General features: G+C 43.1%; 1 protein-coding gene across 4 annotated transcripts in view; it reads left to right on the top strand.

Moving 5' to 3' along the window:
* The window catches only part of LOC143806052 (uncharacterized), a 71164-nt gene extending 59282 nt beyond the window's left edge, over positions 1–11882 (top strand). For 2 of the 4 annotated variants that reach the window (XM_077285979.1, XM_077285980.1), the window contains exons 2-3: positions 3590–3656; positions 9168–11882. In XM_077285979.1, coding sequence (XP_077142094.1) covers positions 9183–11741 — 2559 coding nt within the window. In that variant the 5' untranslated portion in view covers positions 3590–3656; positions 9168–9182 and the 3' untranslated portion in view covers positions 11742–11882. Of the gene's footprint in view, positions 1–3589; positions 3670–9167 lie in introns of all 4 variants that reach the window. The other 2 variants (XM_077285981.1, XM_077285982.1) reach the window with 2 other exon arrangements.
* The last annotated feature ends 6384 nt before the right edge of the window (positions 11883–18266 follow it).

The following is an 18266-nucleotide window of genomic DNA, read 5'->3' as shown; positions in this document are numbered from 1 at the left end:
TCGTCTGCCTTTCATCCTCAGACTAATGGCCAAACGGAGCGAACTAATCAGACGCTGGAGGCTTATTTGAGATGTTTTGTTTCTGCGGATCAGGATGATTGGGTGACCTTCTTGCCATTGGCTGAGTTTGCCCTCAATAATCGGGCTAGTTCCGCTACTTTGGTTTCGCCATTTTTCTGCAACTCTGGTTTTCATCCTCGTTTCTCCTCGGGTCATGTTGAGCCTTCTGACTGTCCTGGGGTGGATTCTGTGGTTGATAGGTTGCAGCGGACTTGGAATCATGTGGTGGACAACTTGAAGTTGTCACAGGAGAAGGCTCAGCGTTTTGCCAACCGCCACCGCGGTGTGGGTCCCCGACTTCGTGTTGGGGATTTGGTTTGGTTGTCTTCTCGGTTTGTCCCTCTGAAGGTTTCCTCTCCTAAGTTTAAGCCTCGCTTTATTGGTCCTTATAGAATTTTGGAGGTCCTTAATCCGGTGTCTTTTCGTTTGGATCTTCCTGTGTCGTTTGCCATTCACAATGTGTTCCATAGGTCTTTGTTGCGGCGGTACATTGTGTCTGTGGTTCCTGCTGTTGACCCTCCTGCTCCGGTCTTGGTTGAGGGCGAGTTGGAGTATGTGGTGGAGAAGATCTTAGATTCTCGTGTCTCTAGACGGAGGCTTCAGTATCTGGTCAAATGGAAGGGCTATGGTCAGGAGGATAATTCCTGGGTGGTCGCCTCTGATGTTCATGCGGCCGATTTGGTTCGTGCTTTTCACGCTGCCCATCCTGATCGCCCTGGTGGTCGTAGTGAGGGTTCGGTGACCCCTCCTTAAAGGGGGGGTACTGTTATGAACTATACTTTTGGGCTCCCTCTTGTGGTCACTCGCGGTATGGCTCTTGGATTCTCTTTCCTCAGCTTGGTAGTCACCTGTTCGTTAAGACTCTGGGTGTTTCTATTTAAACTTCCTGGAGTCTTAGTCCATTGCCTGGCATCCATGTAATCAGTCCTTGTCTGGTTGCTCTTGTCTACTGGTCCTGATTTTTGCAACATAAGCTAAGTCCTGCTTTCTTGTTTTTTGTTTATTTTGTATTACTCTGTTTTTGTCCAGCTTGTTCATAATGTGATTCCTGATTTTGCTGGAAGCTCTTAGGGGGCTGATATTCTCCCCCCATACCGTTAGTCGGTACGGGGGTTCTTGGATATTCAGCGTGGATATTTTGGTAGGGTTTTTCGCTGACCACATAAGTCCGCTTTCTATATTTCTGCTATTATTTAGTGGGCCTCTCTTTGCTGAATCTAGTTCATACTTACGTTTGTCCTTTCCTCTTACCTCACCGTTATTATTTGTTGGGGGCCTGTATCTACTTTGGGGTATCTTTCTCTGGAGGCAAGTGAGGTCTGTATTTTCTCTGAAAGGGTTAGTTAGATCTCCGGCTGGCGCGAGACGTCTAGAACCAACGTAGGCACGTTCCCCGGCTGCTATTATTTGTGGGCTAGGATCAGGTATGTGGTCAGCTCAGTTACCACCTCCCTAAGAGCTAGTTTTTATGTTTGCAGACTTTGCTGAAGACCCTGAGATCCTCTGCCATTAGGATCACAACAGTTCTGCAGGTGGGGACCACAGACCACATCTCCGTACCAATGCTTTCTGGCTGATGTTTTGGTCACTTTTGAATGTTGCTTGTGCTTTCACACTTGTAGCATGAGACAGACTCTACAACCCACACAAGTGGCTCAAGTAGTGCAGCTCATCCAGGATCGCATATCAATGCGAGCTGTGCCAAGAAGGTTTGCTGTGTCTCTCAGCGTAGTGTCAAGAGGCTGGAGGCGCTACCAGGAGACAGGCCAGTACACCAGGAGATGTGGAGGGGGCCGTAGGAGGGCAACAACCCAGCAGCAGGACCGCTACATCCACCTTTGTGCAAGGAGGAAGAGGAGGAGCACTGCTAGAGCCCTGCAAAATGACCTCCAGCTGACCACAAATGTGCATGTGTCTGCACAGACGGTTAGAAACCGACTCCATGAGAATGGTTTGAGGGCCCAACGTCCACAGTTGGGGGTTGTACTCACAGCCCAACACCGTGCAGGACGCTTGGCATTTGCCACAGAACACCAGGATTGGCACACTTGCCACTGGCGCCCTGTGCTCTTCACAGATGAAAGCAGGTTCACACTGAGCACATGTGACAGACTTGACAGAGTCTGGAGACGCCGTGGAGAGCGATCTGCATGCAGCATCCTTCAGCATGACCGGTTTGGCAGTGAGTCAGTAATGATGTCGTGTGGCATTTTTTTGGAGGGCCACACAGCGCTCCATGTGCTCACCAGAGATCGCCTGACTGCCATTAGGTACAGAGATGAGATCCTCAGACCCCTTGTGAGACCATATACTGGTGCGGTTGGCCCTGGGTTCCTCATAATGCAGGACAATGCCAGACCTCATGTGGCTGGAGTGTGTCAGCAGTTCCTGCAGGATGAAGGCATTGAAGCTATGGACTGGCCCGCCCCTTCCCCAGACCTGAATCCGATTGAACACATCTGGGACATCATGTCTCACACTATCCACCAACATCACGTTGCACCACACTGTCCACGAGTTGGCGGATGCTTGAGGCTAATTTCACATTTGCGTTTGTTTGCAGTATATCGTCCGCAAACGCATGATAACGCAGCGTTTTTTATCCGCATCATTTTACGCATGACAGCAAAAATAACGCAGCGTTTGTATGCATTTTACATACGTTTGCGCTTTTTATGCACATGCGTTTAATATTTCCAAGAGGGCGTGTCTCAATGGGCTTGTCTAAAGCAATTCCTGGACATGCGCAATCCAAAGTATGCAAGCGCATCGAACGCATGCGTATGCAAAGACATGCATACGCATGCGTTCCCATAGACAGTTTACCGTTTTTTTTTAAATGCACTAATCCGCATACACATGCCTGCGCATATTTGAAGGAAATTTGCCGCTTCAAAAATTCCAACATTGCGTTAGCCGTGCCCCACTGCACACCTGCGAAAAAACGGATGCGTACGCAAACGCGGGCGAACGCATGCACCTGCGTCTACGATGTTAAAGATAAGAAATCACTACGCATGTGGATGTATGTGTCAGAAACGCTGCAGACACAACCGCAAATGTGAAACCAGCCTTAGTCCAGGTCTGGGAGGAGATCCCTCTAGAGACCATGTGCCGCCTCATCAGGAGCATGCCCGGGCATTGTACAGTAGGTAGGTCATACAGGCACGTGGAGGCTACACACAATACTGAGCATCTTTTCCTTGTCATAAGGCATTTCCATTGAAGTTGGATCAGCCTGCAATTTGATTTTCCACTTTGATTTTGAGTATCATTCCAAATACAGACCTCCATGGCAAATTCATTTTAATTTACATTGATAATTATGTTTTATTGTTCTGAACACATTCCATTATGCAATGAAGAAAAATTTGCAACTGGAATATTGCATTCAGCGATATCTAGGATGTGGTATTTTAGTGTTCCCCTTATTTTTTTGAGCAGTGTATATATGGTATATCTTTTTTTTTTTTTTAAAGCGATGTTCGACAGCCAAATGCCACAACATATTTCTGTATTGCTTTTTCAGGCAGCAGGAGTCTCTGTAGGACATGTATATGTGAGGTCGAAGAATTCTGAACGTCTTCTTTCTCCAGGTATTACAGAAAAGTATGTGGACCATTTCCGCACGATATATAATTTGATGGAGATGATTTCTTGCATATTTATTTTATTATATTATATTTTTTTATATTTATGATCATTTTCCTATTAGCCATCTATCAATCATACAAAAAAAGTCATAATATGAATTCACCATGTTTTACATAAAGGAACCCGGTCCACCAGAGTAAGGCTACTTTCACACATCCGTCTTTTTGTTTCAGGCTAAATCCGGCTCTTTAAAGAAAACCCGGAACCGGAAAAAATAAAAACCGGAACCGGTTTTCCCCCCATTGACTTGTATTAGCGCCGGATCGCGCCGCATGGCCCAGCGTTCCTTCCGTTTTTTTCCGGATCCGGCTAAAATTCCGATTCCGGCGTCTGGAAAAAAAGTCTACTGCAACGTTTTTTGTCTCCGGCGAAAAAGCCTGCTTCCGGCTGTTTGCTACAATGAAAGCCTATGGGAGCTGGACGGTGCCGGATCCGGAAAAAGGCAGATCCGGCGGCCTGTTCCGTTTTTTTTAAACTGAGCATGCTCCAAATATTTTTTTATCCAATAATCTAGATAGGCTAGCCGGATCCGTCAAAAAACCGGATCCGTCGCATCAGTTTTTCAAAATCTGCGCCGGATCCAGTTTTTCCAACATTCGCCGGATTTAGCCTGACACTGAAAACCTGATGTGTGAAAGTAGCCTAAGGGCTGCTTATTTTTATTTATTAGGCATGTGATGAGACAACATCCCTTTCTTAACAAGGTTGTCTACTCCTGTTTTTAAAAAATAAAAACAAAAACTGATTCATCTTGCTGTAACATAATAAAAAAAAAAAAAGTGTTCATACTCTCCTACTGATACACCGCCACTTCTCTCCTAGCACTGCATGGGTACCACACCAATCTCTGTGCTTCCTCTTCCATCAGAGAGGTGACTTTCAAACTAATTGACTGCAGCGGTCACATGTCATACAACTGGAACAGGATAAATAGTGAGAGTGGGAGAAGGTACAGGGTGCATGGCACAAAACCCAGACAGTGGTAGAAAAGGAACGTTAGGTGAGCAGTATGTACAGTGCCTTGCGAAAGGATTCGGCTCCCTGGAACTTTTCAACCTTTTCCCACATATCATGCTTCAAGCCTAAAGATACCAAATGTACATTTTTCGTGAAGAATCAACCACAAGTGGAACACAGTTGTGAAGTTGACAGAAATTTATTGGTTATTTTACATTTGGTATCTTTGTTTTGAAGCATGATATGTGGGAAAAGGTTGAAAAGTTCCAGGGAGCCGAATACTTTTGCAAAGGCACTGTATTTGTTATATTTGTATTTTTTACACTATGGTGGGCTATTAAGAACAAAAACCGTGGACAACCCTCTAGCCATATGTCTGTCGATTTGGCTATGATACAGTGATCATTGCAATTTTTTTTTTTTTTTTTTTTAATCGTGGAAAGAAAAAAACACAGATTTTGCTTTCCATGGAAAATCGTTTTTCTCATGCCCATCATTGGAGGACGCATGGGACGATGGGTGTATGATGCTGCTACTAGGAGGCTGAAACTACGAAATGCACTTAAATATTATTTGGGTCCTTATACACCCACCTACTGGCACTAAGCTACTAAGTCTAGCTTAGTGTGACGGAGGCAGACACAAGTCTCAGGTCCAGAATTGTCTCTACCTATGGTATTTTCTGGGATCCAAGAAGTATCATTTCTCCTTGCAGAGAGTGACATGATAAGCATGTCGAGGTGAGGAGACTTAAAGCCGCAATGCTCCTCTGGGAAATATGCAAATTGTCTCTTCAGAGAGGAAGAGGACTAGAACTCTAGTGCCACCTATAGGAAGTAGCAATCCTAACAGTCAGTCGACCCTTTAATGAGCCTTGTCACGTGACTTAGGATAAAAGCCAAACCAGAATCTCAATTTGCAGACACTGTGTTTTGGGGTACTGCCCCTCGTCAGTGCAAAGTAGCTTTTTATCCTTATGGTATTTTCTGCAATGTACTCATTCTTTTTCTCTTTTAGACAGGGCAACAGAGTGGAATGGCCACTCTGTAACCTCAACATAAGTCAAAGAGCACAACTGCCAAGGGTCAGACCTAACAGTTTCTCGTTGGTATGGCAGGTCTTTTTCCTGATGCAGACTTTAATCTGGTTCTAGGGTGGATGATCCTTGCCTTTTATCTCCTAGTCCGCCAACCCCATCTCTCAAAGCCTGGTGAATAATATGAAGTGAAGACTGATCCAGAGGCAAATACTAAGCCTCTTCAGGACAGATGAATTTGGAGACATGGGGGGAGGTGGGAGGGCAGCGGGCTTATGGTCTGCTAGCTAAAACCACGTGTACTATCCCACAGAAAGCCCAATCTCCTTTTACTGTGGGTTTAACACTACTCAGACAACACTGGGTGAGTGTGGCAATACTTTATTGAACCACAAAATAAGCAAATAACACATAGAACAGTCCCAGCAAAATAACCAAGATGGTTCGCCATTCCGCTGTCTCGCCAGGATAAGAGCAGCTGTGATTTCAGAGCTTCCAGGGCCAACTACTCCACGTGTGGCACTCGTAGAGAGGAGGTAACGACAAGCTTAGGAAAATGACAGTCCATACCGGTGCATGGCCAGTTGACCGGATGGTCACAACCTGGGTTTTCCGAACATCTCCATGGAGCCAGGAGACCGGCGGGTCCCAATCCTGGCTTTTTCCAAATGTATCCATGGATTTGCGATGGTCAATTTATTTATTATTATTATTATTATAGCCCATTTATTCCATGGCGCTTTACATGTGAAAAGGAAGGGGTAATTAAAATAAAAAAAAACAAGTTCAGTAATCTTAAACAATACAAGTCGCGACTGATACAGGAGGAGAGAGGACCCTGCATATGAGGGCTCACAATCTACAAAGGATGGGTGAGGGTACAGTAGGTGAGGGTAGAGCTGGTCGTGTAGCGGTTTGGTGGTTCCTGCAGGTTGTATGCTTGTCAGAAGTGGTAGGTCTTCAGGTTCCTTTTGAAGGTTTCCACGGTAGGCGAGAGTCTGATATGCAGATCTGTATTCTTCCAATTGGGGCTGTGGTCCCCCAAGATGGCATCCTGGAGAATGGCAAATCTGTGTCCCTCGTGATGGAGCCATGATGTCTTGGCTGCTGTCCTGTAGAGAGTCCCTGGATGTCTTGGCTGAATATCTGGCTCATCATACAGAGGCATATAACCTCTTTTATAGTTAACAAGTGTCCTTCAATCCAGCATTCTCAGAGAACCGTGACCAGATCAAGTCGCATTATTTGATTATTTAATCTATTTGCATAGTTTTTCCTCCTCTATTTTAAAAGTCAACAAACTAGCTGGCCTGCACAATGTGTAATCAGCATACCCACAAACATTGTTCAGTGACCATGCATGAAAGTAGACGCATACATTCTAAAGTTCGCATATAGATAACTGTTCTTGGCTTGCTGAAAATAGACGTCTGGTTAATTAAGATACAATGCTGTGTCCTCATAACAAGTATAAACAATCTCCATCCTTTGAGCCGCTACATCCCAATGCAGTCCCACATGCCCACATCCTGTTTGTAACTGGCACACGACATACTTTGGCGTTTACGCTTTCCCTTTTTATAGTCTGGTTTCCCTCTCTGCTTGTCCTACTGTAGGGTCCTCCATGGCTCCCCCAATACTCTGCTCCGCTTTCAATCTCTTTAGTGCGACCCACCGCTTTTCTTGTGCCCTTTCTGTGTCCGGTTTTCTAATTTAGGCCCTGGCCTCTGTTGCAGCCTAACCAACTCCAACAGACCATGCCCCTTAGTCTCCATCCAATTAAGCTTGCACGGGCTCTTTTCCTATGTTCCAGCTTGTGCCCACCTCTTCCTTTCGTCGCTGCCTTCTTCTTCCATTCATTCTTCCCTCCGTTGATAGCAATCTACAGCATGCTCTCCAGTGGGACTGTGTCCATCCTGCGCACTAGTATTTGAAGCCCTGTTCCCACCATCTGTGCTTCTTAATAAAAAACTCAGCACCTGTTAAGCCTCTTGTTCTTTTTGAGACGGATTCCTGCGACACCAATTTCTTTCACCAGATGCTATTTTTTTGTCTCCAGTTCTTTCTCTCTCTCTCTCTACTATGTCTGTACCCAGAGAGGATGGCAAGCGGTCACAGCCCTCTTGGACACTGATTTTGCCTGTGCGCCAAGTAATCAGAAATTCCTTTCGTGGTAACCATTCACAACCAGTGCTGCTTACGCTCTCCTGTCGTCTCCGCCGGCTTTGGAGCCTCCTCCATGGGCTGTTACTCTGTTGATCAGAATGTCCCAGAGACCAAGGGTCACTGTCATAGAGTATCTGACTATGTCCTCTACTGCTTTTGTTACTCTGACTTCTACCCAGATTAAATAAGACCCTCTGGTTCCTCTGCAAGCAGGTTGTGTCAGCACTCCAAGTGGCTTCGTGCGAGCTAATTCCTTCTATCTTTACATCTCCTAGACTGCACTCGCCTTTTCTCCCACCATGGTGCTTCCTGGGCTGTTCACTATCAGGCTTCTGTTCTGTAAAGCTGCCACCTGGTCTTCATTTCTGTTCTGCAAAGCTGCTACCTGGTCTTCATTCCACACCTAACCCAATTTCTACCGAATTCACACCCTTTTGTATGTTAACACTAGTCTGAGTAGAAAGTTGCTGCAAGTGGCAGTTGCTCGGGTGTTGGCCTGAGAGAATTGTCTTACTATCCTTTTACCATTTTGTACCAGTGTCCTTATGTTTTTTTCTAACCCAATGGTTCTGCTTTGGTACATCCCAATTTTCTCTTGTGTCCTCCAAAGAGGTGCCGAGAAAAGAGTATTTATTTTTTGTACTTAACATAAAATCTCTTTCTTGTAGCGTTCATTAGGAGACACAAAGCCAACCCCCCTTTTTTGCCTTGTTGGGCACGTGTTTGTGGTTATTCTCTGTTGGGATTTCTTTTCTTTATGTTGCTTCTCCTACTTCTTCTTCACTAACTGAGTAGCTTGGTGCCAGTAGGAGGTTGTAGCCTGCTGAACAGGGCTGTGGAGTTGGTAAGCCAAACCTCCGACTCCTCAATTTCCCTGATTCACGACTCCGACTCCACAGCACTGGTCAACTATTGAGCATGCACATAAAGTGCAGCACAGATTCATCTCCACTAAAGGCCTATATCCTTAGATGAGAAATAGAACTCATAACTTTCCCAAATTGTAGTGAAAAAATTTATAGCGCATCCTCCATTGTACTACTGTTCCCAATTTATTACATATTTTAGCAGTCGGTCAGTTCATTTTATTCCAACTTCGACTCCACCAAAATGGACACCGACTCCAACTCCACCTCCCTGCTGATAAAGAGTAGCCAACTTTTTTTCTTCTTGTCAGCCTCCTGTTGGCAGCACCACACAGCCATGGTTTCCTGTGTTCCCCAATGAAGGCTACAAGAAAGATAATGTTTTTTTTTTTTTAGTCATCAAAACAAATGCTGCTTGTGTTTTACAGAAGCCAATATCACCAATGTCTGATTATTCAAGAACGAAGGTTGCAGACAGTTATGTCTCTGAACCAGCAGTGAATACGCTGATGAAAGTGAGTGAATTGAAGAAAGACGGCCAACCTGATGGAAATAAATGCGATCATTGTGAAGTTACACATTATCCTCCAGCACAGAAATGTGATTTCCCAGCTATCAAGATATCAAACGTATGCTCCCTGTCTAATACTAGCTTTCATCATAACTCATCTGTGGCATCGGGGTTCAAAGAGAGTCACTTGGACCCTGCAGGTCCAAATGACTTGAAATTGCTAAGTGAACCAGATGTGCAACACATACCTTTGGATTCTCATTCTGCATCTAAATCCTCAAATAAATCTGATTGCAATATTAGGGAAGTGGAGGCTTGGCTCTCTGAAAATGTGAGCTCAACCGTTGATGATCAGAAAGGCAAAAATCTGAATAAATTTGTGACAGAAGAAGATGCCCTATCTAATGAACCTAAACTACCTGTCACTCCAACAGTTTCTTCTCCAGTGTCCAAATTTTCAATGATTGAGACAAGATCTATTGCATATGCCAAATCAACAAGAATAGGAACGCATACCCAAAATTCTGAAGAACAAAGAAAGTCTAATTCTTCAGTCGGTCAAAGCGTTGTACCATCTGACAACAAATCAAAGCCTGACACAGAGGAAAAAATAGAAAATAAATCACACAACAAAAAGTTTTGTTGTGTTCTCAGCTGGACAGCCAGTATTTATGGACAACAACTCCAATGCCCATGTGCATCAGCAAAAAAGACTACAACACCAAGTCACGGTTACGTACCACAGTCTTCTGCTTCAGTAAAACAACTTGCTCTACATATAGGATCTTACAGTGATTATGTCTTAATTAAAGATCTGGATAGCAGCAAAAGTACTCTCCAAAAAGAAACTACATCGCCCCGACAGCTGAACACACAAGGTCAGCTTAAACTACCTCTTATAAAAAGAAAAAAGTCAAACGGTATATCTAAGGAGCATGTCCAAAATGAAGAGAAGAAAAGAAGAAGAAAATCACAAGCGCTTGCGTTTTCTAAAGGAGAAAATAGTAATTCACAAGGAAAAGCGGAATCTATGTTAAATTCGGTTTCCGCTTTACAAACATGTGGTGAAAGTAGAGCAAACATACTGAACAGGCAAGAAAAAGCAGTAGTGTCTCCTGGAACAAGAACCGTATTGAATTTAACACATGGTCAAAAGACCCTAACCGACCTTAATGATGATTCTGAACAAAGCATGTATGCGAGAAATGGGGGAGGAAGTTCATATGTGCATTCAAAGCCAATAGATTTCAGAGAAACTAATGTGCGTGAGAAATTTAGCTCCTCCATTCATTGCCAAAATAAAGGACCAAAAACCACCACTGAACCACATGGACAAAGTTTGCCCTTTGGCCGAGATTATCTGTCAAACTTGGCAGACAAGGAGTCGGAAAATGTAACACGTTTAGCATTAGACAAGCATGATATAAGTCCAGATTCTTCAGAAGACAATGCAGGAATAAATGAGAGTGACTGTAGTAATGAAGGTATTGACAGATCTCTTGATAGTACGGATGGAAGAGGCTATGTGTCTCACAGTGCAATGCTTTTAGATAACACGACGAATGACAAGACAAAAGAAAAAATACAAAATAACTTATACGTCAATGAATTTTGTTGCATGTTAGGGTGGTCAGCTCAAGTTTGTGGAGAACAATCAAAATGCTCATGTAACTTGGTGTCACTTAATACAAATTTTGAAATGAATGAATTAACATCTCATATCAGTCGTCAATCCTGCAGAGACAAATTCCCCTTAAATAAAGATGACTTCCCCAACCCGATAAAGAAACAGGCCAGAAGCAAAACACAATTTATTCCTAGTGAAACTATAAAAACACCTTCCTCATCAAGAAAAAAGTCACACAGTCTTGGACTATTTAAGCAGGATATTTCTTTTGTAAAAACTTCAGAACTATCTCCACCCCGGCGGTGCAGACCAAAGAGATGCTTATTTTGTGACAACTGTAATCTAGAAAGTGACCAGAAAGCGCTAAATAAACACAATATAAAGACTCCTAAAGAAAACGAAGATCAAGTAGTAAAATCTTCACACAAGCTACAGACAGAGAGAGATTCCCAACTAGAAATCTCAAAACATTACGGCTGTGCAGTTATATACAATAATGATGAACTCACATCTGCCGTGCAAGAACGTAAATGTAACGAGTATGAGAAATGTGGGCAGATGCTTCGAATCGAAAACAAGTTGGCTCATGATGGTAAATGGCATCAAAGCCAAGAGAGAAAATTACATTTTATTGGATCAGAAGGACACTTTGCAAAAAGGAGGAAATACGCACTGTCCAAGCACTGTCCAAGACTTCAAGAAAAGATAAACATCAAACAGTGCTTCGTAAAACTTTACAGGTTGCCTCTTCCTTTAGATGGAAAGTTCGTTTTGGATAATCCAGGAGAAATGAACAAAAACTGCAAAGTCAAAGATGAAGCTGACACTGAGCTAAGAGAAATAACTCCCAAGGAGCTGCAATAACTTTACCTCAAACATCTTAGCTTGTAACGGCAGAGAAGAATAAAACTAAACAATCGACACTTGGAACAGCATAATTTTTAGAAAAACTGTTGAATTAGTAGAGGTAACTTGATAGATGTATAACCCTCTCTTCGATCTAAAGCCACAGAAGCTAATATGTAAAGGAAGTGTTTAAAGGTTTTTTCAGATTCACAATTTTTAGTCTATAAATATGTTGTGTGTGAAGATAAGAAAATCAGCCTTGCTTACCCCCCACTCCCACCCTGCTGCACCAGCGTTGTCTCTCTTCCATTTTCCCAGTTTTAGTTGACACGCTGCTGTCATGAGGCCACTGCTGCCACCATGTTTAACAAAGTCGGGGCAACAGCAGAGAGACATTCATAGAGTGGCAAGAGGAACGCAAGACTAACGTTCTTATTTTTACCTAAATAGATTTTTCAGGTTTTTTTATTTTTTTTAATTACCAAATGTGATTGTACATTTTTTTTTAGACAGAAGAATAGTAAAGTCAAGGCAAGAAGGATTCGAGGTTGTCCAACAACATACATTTTTGTAATATACAGTTGACAACCTGATAGTATAAAATATACCATCATTCTGTACCTTTCTCTGGTGACAACGCCTTACTGGTCACAGTAATGAGCGAAAGTGCTCGATTTAGCCTAGGGTGCTTGGTTATGCACAGAGTATTACGGGTGTTCAAGTGATATGCTCGAGTCCGCGCTCCGCATTTTTTGCGGCTGTTAGACCAAAATTATGCGGGGCTTGCATGCCTTACATGGGCAATCCACACTTTTTTGGCTGTTTAACAGCCGCAAAACATACGGGACAGTGACTTGAGACTATTGCTCAATCACCCGCGATACATGGAGCATATCTGAGCAACCGATGCAAACTCGAGTAGCGAGCACTTTCACTCATCAGTACTTGTCACCTTATGATTTAGTTAATGATTCAGGGTAACATGACCATCCAGACAGCAATACGTTAAACCTTTACACGTACCGATTTGCATAGCTTATGACCATTTTAAAAATCCAGTAAAAATACGAGAGCATTAAAGTTCTCCACTAGTGATGAGCGAGTATACTCGTTGCACGCTCGAGTGATATCCGAGTATTTGTTATTGCTCGGAGATATAGTTTTCATCACCTCAGTTGCTTGATTTACGAATGCTGGACAGGCTAAATACATGTGGGAATTCTCTAACAAACAGGCATTCCTCACATGTATTCGGTGTATATGGCAGCTGTTAATCTTGCAGCTGAGGCGATGAAAACTATATCTCCGAGCAATGACAAATACTCGGGATCACCCGAGTGTGCTCGGGAAAACCCGAGCAACGAGTACACTCGCTCACTATTCTCCACAATCTAGAAACTCTGCTTCTGGATTCACAATTCTGACGTAAAGTGAACCTGTCAGCAGGATTTTCCTAATTAAACTACAGACCGTGTCAGGTCGGCGCTGTTATACTGATTACAATGATACCTGGTGATGAAATCCATCTTGTGGTTGTTTAATCTTTACTTGTAGTTTTCAGTTAATTAGATTCTTGTGCTTTTGGGGCAGGGCTTTATCTGGTGCTCTGCATACATATTCATCTATATGGCTTATGACAGGTCACTGATCCCTCACTGACCTGCCCCCTATTTTACATACTGTATACCATTGTGTGGTTTAATTTTTTTGTTTATTTTTTTAGCATTCATCAAAATGACACTGGCGGCGGCACCACCTGCGCTGTAGCATGATACAATGCCTAATATCCATATATGCTTTTATGCTTTAGCCCTGTAGTATTGTAGGGGAAAAAATATTCATCGAAATGGCGGTGCCGCTTACGCAGTGGCATCTATCACATTCCGATAGATGCTACTGCGCAGGCATCTTGATGGAGCCATTTCTTTTTTCCCACCAGCAAAATGGCGCCGGCGGCGCTTGCAAAAGAGCATCTTATCAGAACGTGGTAGATACTACTGCACAGGCACCATTTTTCATTTTGATGAAAAAATGTTTCCCCCCCCCAGAATACTATAGGACTAAAGCATATACCGTGTGTTTATTAGGCATTTTATCATGCTACAGAGCAGGAGTCCTTTTGATGAATGTTATTTTTTTTTTTTGTAAACCACACAATATGCTATACAGTATGTAAAATAGAGGCAGGTGACAGAAGTATCAGTGATCTGTTATAAGCCATACAGATACATATGTGAGCAGAGCACCATATCAAAACCCCCCACAGGCTGCTCTGGAGCACGAGAATCTCATTAACTGAAAAAAACAAAGATTACACAACAACCACAAGATGGATTTCATCACCAGGTATCATTGTAATCAGTATAACTGCGCCAACCTGACACTGTCTGTATGTTACTGTGCATAATCCTGCTGACTCGTTCCCTTTAAAGTCTCAAAAATATCCATAATATGGGCACAGTTTTGAGGCTTGTATTGTGAGCCAGTACATCTGGAATCTACCATTTTACTGAACTAGCCGACATTTTAGCTTCCTTGTTGCGATCCAGACCGGCGCAGTTTTACTGATCCTTGGTCACATTCTGTTTCCGCGGTCTTGATTACTTCCAGAAGATCCTGGTTTTTGCTGCTGTAATGCAAAAATCTTATTATGCTCTTGTGAAACAGACACCGCTGGTATAAAAAAGGTGCTGGATATTTTATGCCAAAAGCATCGTTGAATCACAGCTTAGTTTACCTTGTTTTTTTTTTAGTATTTGTGTTAATTTTTAAGCTTTCTTTCCATTTTAACCTTTGCAGTGTTTGTCCTATTTCACTGTACTTTTATAAGGACTATTGTTCTCCTGACCATTTGTCAGGATTAAACTCCTACCTTTTGACTATCGGGCTGTCTGCAGTTACTACTGTGGTGTAGAGGTCGTGCGCAGGGCAGAAGAGCTGGTAACCTCACGTGAGCCGCAGAGTAATAAGTTTTCACAAGTAAAAAAATATTTAAAAAACTGGACCGACTTCAAAGGAGCTGCAATTGGTTTCACCCTCGAAACAGAATTATCGGGTTTAGAATATATGTGCCCTGCCGTTTCATCCTCCACGTGCCCCCGGCTGCTGCTCCTTCTTCACTGTGTGTTAATGGGTTCTCCACTGTAATAGGAGGGTAATTACCGCTGTGACATCATTAAAAGAGATATCCAGGACGTAAAAAAAAAATGCCTAGCATTAACCGGCACGTAGTTGCTAACAGAGGCAACTACCTGTTATTCACAGCTCCTGCCGGAGATTCAGTTGCTCCCTGTTAAGCTTCTCTTCCTGTTGACAAGTTGGGGCTACTGGTGTCATGCTGATACCAGTAGTTCCACCCTGTTAACAGGAAAAGAAACCGCTGAACTGTTGACCGGACATCAGCGGAAGTCTGTGACCAGTCTGTGCCAGCGGAGAATGGCATCGGGCAGAATCTGCAGATCGGTAGCAACTACCTGCCTGTTAATGCTTTGGCACAATTTTATTTTTTATTTTTTTTTAAGTCCCGGATATATCGCCTTTAAGAAAGCATCACCACCAGACGAGTTATGACCATGAAAGACACATCAGGAAGTCGAGCACCACACTAGATCGGATCGTCAGTCTCCCAAAAAGAAGCTCCTAACATCGATGGATGAAATTTCCACTTTGGGCATGTTCCGGTAATATCACACATGGTCTGATGCGGAATTCTGCACCATTATTCCTATTTATTTTGCTACTTATTACTTCAGAATAAACAAAGACCCAGAGTTTTCTGTGATTGGATATAATCAAACATATCTCACACCAATTCTGCCTGGAACTCGCACCTCATAGCCACATGTAGATTAGCCCTTTCGAATCCTTGGCAGCGCAGTCTGAAAATCTACTGCAGAAATGTGACAGTCCGTGTCAGATTTCTGCCGCAGATTCCACAAGAACAGAAAAAACTAATTGTGAAAACATTACCTGTTACATCCAGAACATGGACGGTTCATTGTGTTAATCGTTTACTTTCCTGTGATTCATATTGTAATTATTAAATAATTGTTCACAAAATGATGGCGTGGAATTTTTTTGGATGTTTAATTTGTGATTTTTGAAGGATTTTTTTCTTCCTGGGAGTGTCTGCACCAGACATGAGTAACACTTGCAGAGGTATTAGCACTGCAGACAGATGTGGCAGGATTCCCCATCAGCTCGGAGTCACATATACAGTTGAAACCAGAAGTTTCCATACACTATATAAAAAGACACAGCTGTATGTTTTTCTCAAAATTTTACATGAAATCAGAATAAACCTTTCCCATTTTAGATCAATGAGGATTACTATAATTGTTATTTGCTAAATGCCAGAATAATGATAGAGCGAGAATTTTTTAAAGGGATTCCGTCAGCAGGATTGTGCACAGTAACCTACACACAGTGTCTGGTCGGTGCCGTTATACTGATTACAATGATACCTTGGTTGATGAAATCTGTCTTGTGGTTGTTGTTTAATCCTTATTTTCAGTTTTGTGTTACAGATTCTCGTACTCCGGGGCGGGGTTGGTGTATGAGGTGCTCTAATTAGAAATTCATAATGCAAACTGCTGACAGGTCACTGATCCCTCACTGACCTGTCCCCTAGTTGGCATAATGAATATCTGTACATACGTAAAAAAAGAAAACCTTGCAGGCAGGTTTCAGTCGTGCCACCTGCTCTGCAGCAAAATCGCATGTTTTATGTGCCAATAATACGTTTTATTCAGGTTATTCAGGTAGAGGAAAGAAAAAAAAAAAACCCTCCATTTGAAAATGGCGCCCGCCGCACCTGCACAGTAGCTGCTATCGGTGTAGCTGTGATCCGAGAGCTGCTACTGCGCATGCACCGGCGGCGCCATCTTGGAGGAGAAATTTTCTTTTCTTCTCCAGTAACACGGCGCATGCGCAGTAGCAGCTCTCGGATCAAAGCTACAACGATAGGAGCTACTGCGCAGGCGCAGTGGGCACCATTTTCAGTTTTTTTTCCCCTTTCCTCTAGCTGAATAACTAGAATAAAACGTCTTATTAGCACATAAAATATGTGATTTTTGCTGCAGAGCAGGTGCCACAGCTGGCACCTGCCTGCAGAAGGTTTGGCTGCCCATATGATGATGTCATGTGTTTGGAAGCTTCTGGTTTTTTGGCAACATCTGAGTTAATTAGAGATACACCTGTAGATGTATTTTAATGCACACCTGAAACACACTGCTTTTTTGTGTAGAATCATGAGAAAGTCTAAAGAAATCAGACACGATATCAGAAAGAGAATTGTGGACTTGCATAAGTCTGGCTCATTCTTGGGCACAATTTCAAGATACCTGAAGGTGCCTTGTCCATCTGTACAAAGAATTATATGCAAGTATAAACAAGATGGGAATGTCCATCCATCATACCGCTCAGGAAGATGGGTTCTGTGTCCCAGAGATGATCGTGCTTTGGTCTGACATGTGCATATCAACCCAAGGACCAAAGCAAAAGACCTTGTGAAGATGGTGGAAGCTGGTAAGATTGTGTCAATATCCACAGTGAAACGAGTACTGTATCAAGATGGACTGAAAGGTCACTCTGCCAGGAAGAAGCAGTTACTGCAAAAGAAACCTAAAAAGCCAGAATAATGTTTACAAATGCACACAGGAACAAACACCTTAATTTTTGGAGACCTGCCCTGTGGTTTAATTTTTGGCATCATGACCATCATTACGGTTAGAGGGAAAAGGGAGAAGCGTGGAAACCTGTGTGTCACGGGGTTTCTGCAACAGAGAGGAACCAGAAGACTGCGGCGTCTGAGTGCTCCTACTCCTGCCCTTAGAAGAGGCACTTCTTCATTTTAATGGTGTTTATTTTGACAGAACAGCTTAATCGGCAATGTTGGAAAACCCTGAGCTCAGTTAGCCACTCCCGTTCCCTTTATAAACTAGCTCTTGATTCAAATCCATGTCAGAGCTAGCATTTGCTGCGTGGCTTAGGAGGAGAGGAGTTAGGGTAAATTCACACAGGGCGTTTTTGCTGCATTTTTTTCCTGCAGCAAAACCTGATCATCTTGGCAGGAAATAAGCTGTGCCAAAAACACAGGTTTAGATGCATTTTTGGTGCGTTTTCATGCTCTTTTTTCTCTTTGTGCATGCCAATAAAGTTGAGTGCACACAGAGAAAAAAAAACTTCCTGTAGATAGAATGAATAGATAGAATAGATACATTACCTGCAGTATCCTCTTCCCCGGCATTGACCCACGGTGCAGAGGTTACCTCCGGTCAGGCAGTGAGGGAGCGCAGGCTCGGTGACGTCACCACTCGTTACTGAGCCTGCGCCAGCTCCGTCTCATTCATTCTCCAGTCACTTACAGCCGGGAGCGGTCGCATTAGCATCGCTCCCGGGTGTAAGCTTTATCTCCCCCAGATACTGCGTGGGACACTCGTGATATTGGACTCCGAAGGATCAGAGAGTATACTTTTGCTTTTTTATTTTTATTACAGAAGATCGAGGGCTTCGCTTTGGAATGGCAGAACCAGAAAAATATGG

The sequence above is a fragment of the Ranitomeya variabilis genome, chromosome 2 (assembly GCF_051348905.1).
Source record: "Ranitomeya variabilis isolate aRanVar5 chromosome 2, aRanVar5.hap1, whole genome shotgun sequence".
Classification (NCBI taxonomy): domain Eukaryota; kingdom Metazoa; phylum Chordata; class Amphibia; order Anura; family Dendrobatidae; genus Ranitomeya; species Ranitomeya variabilis.
The sequence above is the reverse complement of the archived record's forward strand: the minus strand, read 5'-3'. Positions and strand labels throughout refer to the sequence as shown.